General features: G+C 39.6%; 1 protein-coding gene across 1 annotated transcript in view; it reads left to right on the top strand.

Moving 5' to 3' along the window:
- The window catches only part of sema3bl (sema domain, immunoglobulin domain (Ig), short basic domain, secreted, (semaphorin) 3bl), a 97,403-nt gene that overhangs the window by 64,896 nt on the left and 19,729 nt on the right, over nucleotides 1-12,778 (top strand). Inside the window, exons 5-7 of the mRNA XM_057826017.1 lie at nucleotides 1,231-1,321; nucleotides 9,267-9,383; nucleotides 10,365-10,507. Of these exons, the coding sequence (XP_057682000.1) occupies nucleotides 1,231-1,321; nucleotides 9,267-9,383; nucleotides 10,365-10,507 (351 nt within the window). The remainder of the gene's footprint in view (nucleotides 1-1,230; nucleotides 1,322-9,266; nucleotides 9,384-10,364; nucleotides 10,508-12,778) is intronic.

Genomic DNA, 12,778 nt, shown 5'->3' with positions numbered 1-12,778 from the left:
TTCTTGATATTTTTCAATTTCAAAACAACAACAAAAAATGTGGTCATGTAGCAAAGAATGTGGATAGTTTAATTTGGTAGTGTTTGTTCCTCATTTGGTAACAATTATGTTTGTCTTCTTACTGACTACAGCAAGTAGGCCGAACTATAAATGGATTTCTGTTCTGGATATTTTTCAATTTCAAAACAACAACAAAAAATGTGGTCATGTAGCAAAGAATGTGGATAGTTTAATTTGGTAGTGCATCTAAAGAAAAAAAAAACTTAAACGAAACTGTATCTGACAACATCCTCTTATCAATGCAAAATTAATACTATTTCATTAATACACAGCAAGGATCTTTTGGGGATATTTATTGGGGTCATTCACAATGAAAGCATATTGACAGAATATTAATGGCCTTGATGCAATTTGTTTTTACACACATTATAAGCTGTTGTTTTTGGTTGATACTGTATTTAGTTTTTTTCTTCTATGACCCGGCATGTCCACTCCCCAGTAAAAATGTCAGCTCAGAGCGGGTTCTTCACAAGGAAATGGGTGGGAACCCCGTCCAAATTCTGGCAACTAAACTGATCCCACACTTCCTTGTTTCTCAAAAGGTATCTTCATTCTCAGACAGACTGGGTTCAGAAGAGGGGCAGAAAGACCCAACAGAATAGAAACAAATAAGAGCCAATCCTGTCTTTGTGTGCACATAGAAACGCAATAGTCAGGGGAATCTATTATTTGAAAAAGATTAAATCTAACTAACAGTTTTTGTGCACGCCACAACAATGTACAGTCTGCTTGATTTAGAACAAATTCCACATTAGGATTCATTGAGCCTTGTCAAAACGTCACTGTCACAGAACGTTTATTGATTGCATTGACAATGTTTGAAATATTATTTTTTTTGTGAAACAAAGTTTAAAAAGTACTATTATGAAGGCATTATTATATTTTCCCTTCAAACATTTTGGTGATTTAATTCACTTTGAATCGATCAATTTGTGAGTTTGGGTATGTGACTGTATGGATTTTTATCTACTGGGTCTCCAACATAATGCAAAAAGTCTTCTTAAATGAGTACAAATTGTATAGTTACAAAAGAACTCGATACTACATATTTTTTTAACAACACATTTTTTCTTTCTGATTAGATCTCATATGGTTTGATATGTAACAATATTTTGACAAAAGGACAAAGTAAAACTGACCAGTTTGATATTGTGTTTGTATTTTTTCCAGCATGTCTTCACTATGGACCCAAAGAATGTGGAAAATGGCCGAGGGAGAGTCCCTCATGACCCAAGCCTTCCTTTTGCTAGCACCTTCAGCGGTATGTCTGTGTTTTTTGCTTGCTACCATGTAACATATTTTTCAGACTGTAGGTCACACATGACTATAAAGCCCCTTTCAGACATAACCTGAACTCCGGTTAAATCCCAGGATTTAAACGGGTAGCCCTTATGTCTGAAAGCAATTTCCCGGGTTGACTGACACGGAGATGACAAGGACATTTATCCGGTCGCGTCCTAGTATAATGTCTGGGACTTACCAGGGAATTGGCATGTGTGAAAGCAGCCGTCTGATTCTCGGTTCACGGCACGAAGGCTGATGACGTGAATATCATGGCGGGCCGATCGTCATTTCCTCTTTCTTCGCAGTAAGACGAAAAATTGTAAACAAACATTACATTATCAACATGGCAAACTAGAAAGATAGCATAATTGAGCTGGAAACATAAAGAAATTAAATTGCTACTGGATCTTAGAGCCGAGGAGGAGACACTCCATCGTCCGTCTTTAGAAATGTGTGGTTAATTTTGTTTCCTATGACGACGAAAAATGACACCCCCTGCGCTCCACGCACAGAGAGCACAAGACACCAACATGGGACAAGTCTGAAAGTGTCCAACCCGGGTAATTCCCAGTACATCTCCCCATGTCTGAAAGCCGTGACACGGGTAAATCCCACGTCACCCTACACGGGAATGTAATGGGATATAAGTCTGAAAGGGCGTTTAGTCGCACAGCCAAAAATGAAAAAAGAGGAAAAAACATACAGTGTATCACAAAAGTGAGTACACCCCTCGGATTATTGCAGATATTTAAGTATATCTTTTCATGGGACAAGACTGATAAAATGACACTTTGACACAATGAAAAGTAGTCTGTGTGCAGCTTATATAAAAGAGTTCATTTATTTTCCCCCCAAAATAACTCAAAATATAGCCATTAGCATCTAAACCCCTGGCAATAAAAGTGAGTACACCGCAAGGGAACTACGTACATCCCTAAATGTCCAAATTGAATACTGCTTGTCATTTTCCCTCCAAAATGTCATGTGACTCGTTACAGGAGTGCTGTCAGCATTGCTGCAGCGATTGAATAGGTGGGGGGTCAGCCTGTTAGTGCTCAGACCATATGCCGTACTCTACATCAAATTGGTGTGCATGGCTGTCACCCCAGGAGGAAGCCTCTTCTGAAGACGGTACACAAGAAAGCCTGCAAACAGTTTGCTGAAGACATGTCAACAAAGCACATGGATTACTTGAACCATGTCCTATGGTCTGATGAAACAGTACAAAGATAAAGTGTCATGCCTACAGTCAAGCATGGTGGTGGGAATGACCCCCCCCCCCCCCCCCCCACACACACACACACCTCTTCAATCTCTGCAGCAATGCTGACAGCACTCCTGTAACGAGTCACATGACATTTTGGAGGAAAAATGACAAGCAGTGCTCAATTTGGACATTTAAAGATGTACGTAGTTGCCATGCGGTGTACTCACTTTTGTTGCCAGGGGTTTAGATATTAATGGCTATATTTTGAGTTATTTTGAGGGGAAAATAAATTAACTCTATTATATATGCTGCACACAGACTACTTTTCATTGTGTCAAAGTGTCATTTTGTCAGTGTTGTCCCAAGAAAAGATATACTTAAATATCTGCAGAAATGCGAGGGGTGTAGTCACTTTTGTGATGGTACACTGTATGTAAGTCGCATTTTGGGGGGAAATTTGATTTTTATCGGAGACCAAGAACAAACAGTTTACATTAAAAATTAGCAATGAAATAGACAACAACAGGCATATTGGGTGTCTGTTAAGGTAAAATATTAACAGTTATTCGAATAGCTATAGGCTAAGCAACACAACATAACAGTTTGGTGACCAAAATCTTGATCTCACATACAATTACTGCCAAATTCATGAAAGCCTTCATATTCAGAAGCTCTTCAGAACAACTACGGAAAATGTGGAAGTCGAGAGCACATCTGGCACATCCTTCTCATGGTTATCAGTGTGAAAGTATGCCTCATCAGTTGCATTTTTCTCATTTTGTTTGCTTGGAAGAAAAAACAATGTTTCTGTATGTCACATTCTCCATGAGAGGCCAATCACTGAAGATTCAAAAAATGTTTGTTTGTTAGACTCTTGGTGAATGAGGTTCTTTGTTGGATAAAGATGTAGGTTTTTGGAGCGCTTGGAGTAGGGGAAAGCTTAGTCAGCACTAAAACACATTTAACATGACCACAGGGCTCTTGCAGTTCAAGATCCTCTTACAGTTGTGAATATTGTAAGTCTGTCTTCTCTCTCTGAGCTGCATGTGGGCGAGGAGAGGAATACATGTGTGCACGTTTCCTGTTTGACTGTGATGTATTAAGGCGATGTTGTCTGCTTGATCTTAAATAAATGCGATTCATCTTTTTTGGCCTTTCATCCCTTTTAGCTGGGGTTCTGTGCACTGTTTTATAAATGAAGCCTGTGTAGTGGATTTCTCTGGAGGGTAATCCCTCACTAGTTTTTCAAGTGGTTCAGCCCCAATCGGATTCTCCAATGACTAGCCTTTGACCTAAATGTCTTTAAGCAATCCAACCATCAACCTGCTGGCCTCTGGTGGGCCAACTTCCAATCCTTGACAGCGTGTTTACGCTGAGTCGACAAACTCATAGTGCTTGTCTCTTGAGCTTGACGGACCCTCCTGAATAACTTGGATAGAGTGTTATAATTTGAGGATGACTTTTCACAGTACAGTACTTTTAAAGAAAAAACAAACACATACTATATGTCTTTGTAAATTCTCAGTGTTTGAATTATTAAAGATGGGGCAAACAGTGAGTTATGTGACTTTGAAGCATCTTTATTTCTCACATTCCCATACTGCCATACTGGTATTGCCCATTGCATTTTGCCTTGTGAACTTCTTTTCAAACCAACTAAAAAAGGAATCGACCTAAATCTTTCTATGTCTCAGCTCCTTCATTGTATATTGTGCAATAGTGTTTTGAAAAGTCTGAAAATGCTCAATTATGATGGGGGGTGGCGATAATGCAGACTTATTTGGATTTGCTTTATGAGTTATGACAAGGGATGTCCCCGATCTGATCACGTGATCAGAAATTGGGCCAATCTGACCATTTTTCAGAGGAACGGATATAAAATTTTTAAGGGCTAAAAAGTAACAAAATAATGCAGAAATACAATTACATTGTCAAAAGAAACAAAAATATATACGATTTATTCTCCACAACTTTCTAAAAAAAAGCTGAAGAGGAAATACTACTGGAATCAGTACAGTACAGGTAGTCCTCGGGTCAAGACGTACTCGACTTAAGACTGAGTTATGTTTCCGCGGCCAACCTACGTCGCCAAGGCAGACCCGATTTACGTCCATTCACCGTAGCCTGACGGACAGCTCCACAATTTTCTTACTGGTCGACATGTCAACTCATGGTGACGTGGTGCAAATGGACTGAGATTGGTTCGCTCAGATTGTTGTTTCCGGTTCAGTGTGAAATCACTGGCATTTTCAAACATTGTTTTGCTACACGCAAAAATGGACCAAGCTGACGAGAGAATCATGGAAGAGCAAGCACAACAACTTCTGCAATGTCTCGTCAAGACATTATAAAGATTGCCAAATGGCAAGGTCAGCGATTGCATAGAAAAATGGAAGAACCACAGAGACAAATATGTGTATTCGGAAGCGAATGGCCACCCGAAGCGGAGACACAGTCGGCCAAAAACTGCTAGCTTTTTATCACTTTCAGTCGTATTTTTTGGTTAGTGCACTTCATCATTTATTGTGTTCATACAGTGTATCACAAAAGTGAGTACACCCTTCTCATTTCTGTGGATATTTAAGTATATCGTTTCATGGGACAACACTGACAAAATGACACTTTGACAAAATGAAAAATAGTCTGTGTGCAGCTTATATAATAGAGTTAATTTACTTTCCCCTCAAAATATAGCCATTAATATCCAAACCCCTGGCAACAAAAGTGAGTACACCGCATGGGAACTACGTACTTCCCTCAATGTCCAAATTGAGTACTACTTGTCATTTTCTCTCCCAAATGTCATGTGACTTGTTACGGGAGTGCTGTCAGCATTGCTGCAGAGATTAAAGAGGTGGGGGGTCATTCCCACCAACATGCTTGACTGTAGGCATGACACACTTATCTTTGTACTCCTCACCTGGTCGCCGCCACACATGCTTGAGACCATCTGAACCAAACAAATTAATCTTCGTCTCATCAGACCATAGGACATGGTTCCAGTAAGCCATGTGCTTTGTTGACATGTCTTCAGCAAACTGTTTGCGGGCTTTCTTGTGTACCGTCTTCAGAAGAGGTTTCCTCCTAGGGTGACAGCCATGTACACCAATTTGATGTAGAGTACGGTGTATGGTCTGAGCACTAACAGGCTGATTTTATGATAACGGATGGGGGGAAGAAGGAGAGGAGCTGATGATGGCTTTCCCCACTTTATTGTGGCAACAATAAAATAAACAGATAACAAATTAATAGCGGGCTGCTGCAACATGCGACAGCTAACTGTCGCTTTGTCCCGTTCTTTCCACTTGCGTTCCTCTACGTCACCGCTTCCCAGTCTCCTCTTATAAGACCCGCGCTTAGTTACAGACATTACAGTATGATAAACATTTGCAGTTTAGTGTTGATGAGCAAAAGATCCACAATGAAGCGTTGCATCTCCGTTGGCATTATTGTGTAACTGGAAGAAAACTAGAAGAAATCGAGAAGAGTCCCTCTTAACCGTACAAACACAACGCCACACTCCTCTAGTGGCTTGGCGGTGAATTACAGAGCAACGCGTTCCCTTGCCGCAGAACTAGGGAATGCTCATTGACGCCATAGTAGCTTCGCCATCACCGCAACGCACAAGATTAACTCAGGCTTTACTTGATTTAACTTTACTTTATGACGCCGGGGTCTTGTCCACCATTTTGTCTCCAGTCATTTTTTTCCTTTTGTACTGTTTATTGTGCATTTTCAATTGTGATCGAATATTTTGGTGAGTTTATGTGATTTTTTTGCTGTATCAGCAGCTAGTTATAAACGAAAATTTGAATTGCTGTTATTGAAGATGAAAATGATTTCATTGAATTTTTATTTTAGTTTGATTCTGCAAGTGTTGATGTAATGAGCAGCTGAATAAAGTCAGCAAATCACACAGAAGTCTGACATCATCATTTCGGAGCTTAGCTCGCTGTCTAGCGTTAAATATAGCTCCAACATCTTGGCGAGGACAGTGCAATGAGTCGTATAATACATGACCGACATTTTGGGCATTTCCACTCCGTAGGTATATTTCATCCACAAGTCAGAAGTCGTTATATTAAGAAAAATGTATACAAGTATAAAAAAAAAGTCCTTTTAATGTATAAAAGGAATATAATAAACATATACAGTACTTAAAACTATTGAAAAGAGTTTATTTTGAAAACATAAAATCAATGTCACTTTACACTTTTTCCTCCACGTCATAAATTTTACATCCCTAATTCATGAAAAACCGAGAAAATCACGGAATAAATGTGTGATGTTCCCTTACTTTCCATTTACCCGTATGAGGAAACTCTCCTGTTTCCCTCTTAATGGAAGCACGTAGACAGAACTAATCGATCCAAGATAATTTGATTAAGAACAGTGGTGACGTCCTAGATTAACTGTCACTGATAAGATTGAAAAAAGGTTGGAATAGTAACAACCCCCCCCAAAAAGATCAAGCTTTATAACCATTTAAAAGTGTGTACGACAGGATAAAAAAAAGTCTTAAATAGCATTATTATATGAATTAGAATCATATTTTGAGAGGATTTGACTATATACAACAATTTGGCAAAGTGCAGATGACGAGAAATTATTGTTTTAATCCGCCGTCCTGCCACGCCTACCATTATAGGGCTCTAGCGTCCCCAACAGGTGGATGACGTCAGCAGGAGAATGTTTTCATCTGATTTAGCATGCAGCCCATTGAGGGGGAATTATTCATAACGAGGAATATGCGATGAAGAGAGCCGCAAAATGTCATTGTTTGTCTCTCCACTCCAATGTTTTTAAAGGATATTCTTTTTATCGAAGTATTTTTCCCAATTGCTAAATAAATGGTATGGTCATGACAAATAACAATCTTGTGCTAAATGGAATATGAAATAATAAAAATGCATTTATTCAGTACGACATGGCAAAATTACTCCATACTGCTCAAAACTGTCGACTTCACCTTTACTGTCGCACCTCCCGAACGCGAAATTATGCCGCTGTAGTTAGTCAGGCTTTTGACATTTCCCTGCCCCCCGGCTTTGGAGAATGTAAAAAACCAAGTGGCGTGACAGCTAGCCAAAATGCTAACCCGAACCGAGTGACATCTCAAAGTCTTATTTTCACTTTCGAAGCGAAAAATCACACAAAACTAGCCAGGATCATTTCATATGGCGGCGGGGTTGTCGATTGTCATCGCTGATCGGCAACCCGCCCGGCGGTGAGCAAGTTACAGCTCGTTCCCCTGGTACGGAAAGGAGAGCTCGCCAGGGAAGCAGCTGGGGACTACCACCGGACAAAACGGCCATCATGGGAGGAGCGCGTAGCTGCCACAGAGTCAACACGAAGATGTCATAAAATAATGCTTTACTACACGGCAACGACAAAAACAAAGAGCGGCGTGCAGTTCTTGTGCAGCTAACATGACGGACATAATGTGTCTTAGGAGATCTTTTCTACCTGCCCATCCATGAGGAAATGTAGGTAAATAGTCCTTTATATAAAGAAAGTTTGTAGTGTTTACTTTGCAATCGCTGTATTCGCGGCCATTTTTAACACAAAGTTGAAATTTCTGATGGGGTTGAAAATTTGACAGAACATGGGGCACATGAAGAGGGCAATAAACTGAGTATGCTCTCCCGGCTGGGGGATGTGCGACAAGCTGCCAGTGTCGTCATCCGAGTCGACAAAGAGCATGTCAGCCACAAAATGCAAGCCGCCTACGTATTACAATGATCCCAGTATTTGACATAATACAAAACACAATATTTACTCACTTCCTCATAAGTCCAATGGTCCCACAGTAGTAGGGTTTGTTTTGGCCAACATCCACAGGTGAATGGGAACCTTTTGAAACCCCAAAAAGGCTCACACGACTCTCCCTGGTGCAGCAAAATTTTTCTGCAGCCGTTTGGCTGGCGTGATGCGAAAAATAAACGGATTAATCCGCAAAATCAGCTGAATTCTTAGTCCTTCTCATACAACAATACGGCTGGACAGTGAAGAGGACTCCTTCTCTCATACACGTCACAGCGCCCTCTTTCTCAACTCGAGACTGGAGTCACTCATTTTCATGGCATGGGATTCAAAAAACCTAAATAAATATAGTGATCGCTTCCACACACATCCAAGCGGTCCATTTCATTCAGGAGCATAAAATACCGCGGAAAATGTGAAAAAAAACAACATACTGTTTTATCAGTATTTATGCTTTTATCTTAACCGGTTTGAAGATTTGCTTTTTATTACAACACATTTTAGATACATCTGAAAGTAAAACATTTTTAACATGCCGCAAAAATCTCAGCAAATAAAATAACATTTTCATGCATTTAGATTTTTATTTTCCCGTGTTGCAGTGACACACAAACAGAGCAAGTTCTCACACTGTGTTGCTAAAGTCTGCAAATTCTCCAGACATGGCTGCTTAGGATATTTTCTGTATTTTATTTCCTCTTTCCCCTGGGTAGTGTCAAGCGAGTCCGTCTCTCATGGTCTCAGTAGAGGATGTACTTTAAATGTGTATAAAAGGGTGGGCTTTGGAGTATTCTCCATATTAGATCTGTTGAGTTTCCTCTTTCCTTTCATAACCCTATGCAATAAGCCTGGCCCACAATGGGGACGTGTCACCAATGATTTCCTTACTGCGGTAGACTTCTTGCTCTTGACTTTTTGCTTACCCGCTCTGCTTTTTTCCTCTTCTTTATAGGCGGGGAGTTATTTACAGGTCTGACAGCTGATTTCCTAGGAAGAGACCCTGTGATCTTCAGAAGTATGGGAGATCGCTCCACTATGAGAACAGAGACCGATCATAAAATCCTCCATGGTATTTTTTTTTTCAGTCTGTCATTTATTGCCACAAGAGAAATTTCAGGCACACACTTCCAACAAAGCTCAAACATTCAGCATCTGTTGAGTGTTTTTATTGCCGTTATTAAGCATTTTTTGCATTCCTATAAATATACTATTACAATAGTACCTCTACTTACAAAATTAGTTGGTTCTGGAAGTTTTTTCATGACTTGAAAATTCTCTAAGTAGAGATGCATTTTCCATGTAAATGCCCTAATCTGTTCCAAGCCCCCCAAAATTGAGACATAGATATTTTATAATGCATAAAAATGCATCAAAACATTTAATAAATACATGTTATAATTTGATTATTGCACAATAAACATAAAATCAGAGTTCTGAATAATGTAAAAAAACAAGAATAAAGAATAAAAGTTAATACACTCATGTAAAGCTGTCGGAACACGAGGGGCAAATGAAGAGGATGCTGGGATACACACATACACATACACATACAGGTCACACTTAGCCAATTGGATGCTAGGGGTGCTGGGCAAAGGCCAATGGCAGAGCAGCTATAAGTATGTTACATTCCGTAAACTCTGAGAGCTGCAAGTACCAGCCGTACTGTATTTTTGCCTTTCTAATCCAGAAAATTCTTTTGTAACAAGAGGCAACATTTTCCCGTTGAGACGTGTCTTAACCTGAAAATTCTGTATGTAGAGACGTTCATAAGTAGAGGTACCACTGTATATGGATAATTTCAAGAAAATTACACCAAAAATAGATGGTCAAATCGAACTACTCATGGAACTAAAATCTGTTGGTGGACTCAATGTTATGTTTTGTTTAGATTTTTCATTGCATATATACTGTATAATCTTTAAAATCAAATCCATTAGTGACACTGTAATGAAAAAAAAGTAAGTCTTGCAATTTTCCAAATGTACTTGTTTTCTCCTTCAATGGCCTTCAATGTAACGTAAATACTCCTTTTTATAACCTTCTTTTCAAGACCCGAAGTTCGTGGCGGCCCACCTCATTCCAGACAACGACGACAGAGACGACGATAAAGTGTATTTCTTCTTCACTGAGAAAGCCACAGAGGCCGGAGACAGGGAGGAGGCCATTCACACACGTGTTGGACGAGTGTGTGCGGTAAGTTCCTATTTTACAAAATGTAACTCCTAGTGGAGTAACTGATGGATTCAGTTCTCATCAGTGACATTCAAAGAGTGACTGGTTTGTAACTGGATAAGCGCTATGATTGTCTGAAGACCTGTTCCAGTTGTACAAATAGTTCAGCCTCCACCTAAAGTCAGGATAGTTCTCCAGCTTCATGTGTCAGAAGTACTGACCCACATTTAGAACTTATTTGCGTTCCCTTTTTTTTTCTCTCATTATTTATTATTTTATATATTATTTTTGTTAATGATTCAGATTCCAAATGTACCTATAAAGTCCTGCTATAAGGCTCAAGGTAATGTAAGCGTCATTGATTTAAAAATCTATGAACATTCAGGATTGCTTCTGGGTAGGATGTACAGTATTTCATCAAAGGTTGTTGGGTTTTAGTCATGGGTTTTAGTTAGTACTTATTGTCAACTGCTCCAAATGATATTATGGGGTTGTGAAGCAACAGCAGTCGCAGAGGGTGGTTCATCGCAATACCCTCGCGGATTCAACGCATCAGTATCTATTTTGCTAATGCTTCTTTGTATCCCTCAGTCCGAATGTCTTTTGCGATTAAGGCAAACTAAAGAAGATAATGACAGACATGCAATTCTAACAGATCTAGTGACAAAACATCTGCAAAGGAAGGGAATCTTGAAATATGATTCAAAGCCAGGACTTCATTTTTGGGGGTTTTCGTACTCCCTTGTCGAACCCCCATAGGCCTCAAATTTCAAATGATGGCCAAAGCCTTTTTGTTTCACTGTATTTTCACACTCATGCAAAAACATAGACAAAGAAAGAGACACATGATGATCAGGAGAACTAGAGAGAAAGCATCTGGTTGTAAGGCCAGAACTCTAAATGTACTCTCTTGTGAGCTTTCAAATGTTGACATTTCCCAAAAGGCATATAAAAACCTTAAGAATATTTACAGCAAAATGGAGCCATTTTCTCTCCAAAGTACACACAGCTGTCACATTTCACGTCTACAATCTCGATACGCTCTTCATGACTTTTTACATTCTTTCAGGCTATGTGTAGAGCATATAAATACAGTACAGTTGTGTTCAAAATTATTCAACCCCCACAGTAGATAAGTGTTTTTGCAAGTTTAATATTTATTTTTCATCTTGTTTATAATCACATTAAATAATGACAAAAATGTTTTAATATATCAATTAATGGCCTTTGTGATTACTTTGATGACAAAATTATTCAACCACTTAGGTATGTATAACTTTAGTACTTAGTACAACATCCTTTTGCAAAAATAACATCCTTTAGACATGAAGCATAGCTTCTTGCAGTGATCCACAGGTATCTTTGCCCATTCCTCATGGGCTAATGTCTCCAGTTCATTAACATTTTTTGGTTTGCGTGCTGCAGCTGCCTTCTTCAAATCCCACGAGAGATTTTCAATTGGATTTATGTCTAGTGATTGCGATGGCCACTCTAGAATCTTCCAGCCCTTCTTTTGCAACCAGGCTGTGGTAGATGTTGAGGTATGCTTAGGATCATTGTCCTGTTGGAATGTCCAACATCTCCCAAGACTCTGCTTTGTCACTGACTGCATTACATTTGCATCCAAGATCTCCTTGTAGTGAACTGAATTCATAATACCTTGCCCACGTTGAAGATTCCCTGTACTTGAATAAGCAAAACAACCCCAGAGCATGACTGAACACCCACCGTGCTTCACAGCGGGCAGGGTGTTCTTTTCTTTATAGGCGTCATTCTTTCTCCTCCACATGTACCGTTGATCCATTGGCCCAAAAGTTCCAGTATGGGCTCATCACTTCAGAGAACAGTATACCAAAACCTTTGTGGTTTGTCCACATGGTTTTTAGCATACTGGAGTCAATGCTTCTTGTGCTTTAGAGTCAGCAAAAAGTTGCACCTGGGAGTTCTTGGATGGAAGCCATCATTTCGCGGTGTGCGTCTTATTGTCCGGGATTAAACCTGACTACCTCCCTCTGACATGTCCTGTCGTAGTTCCTCAGCTGTCACCAGGGGATTTTTCTCCACCTTTCGCTTCAGGTATCGCACAGCAGTTGCAGACAGTAACCTCTTTCTACATCACCCAGGTAGCGTTTCCACTATGCCTTTAGCTTTAAAATTGTGGACTATGGTCCAAATTGAGTCTCTTGAAATGTTTAGTCCTTTTGCTATCTTTTTTTATCCATATCCTTGCTTATGAAGTGAAATGACTTGCTCTCTGAGCTTTTTTGACCATTCCTTGGACTTCACCATGTT

The sequence above is a fragment of the Corythoichthys intestinalis genome, chromosome 2 (assembly GCF_030265065.1).
Source record: "Corythoichthys intestinalis isolate RoL2023-P3 chromosome 2, ASM3026506v1, whole genome shotgun sequence".
Taxonomy (NCBI): Eukaryota; Metazoa; Chordata; class Actinopteri; order Syngnathiformes; family Syngnathidae; genus Corythoichthys; species Corythoichthys intestinalis.
The sequence above is the reverse complement of the archived record's forward strand: the minus strand, read 5'-3'. Positions and strand labels throughout refer to the sequence as shown.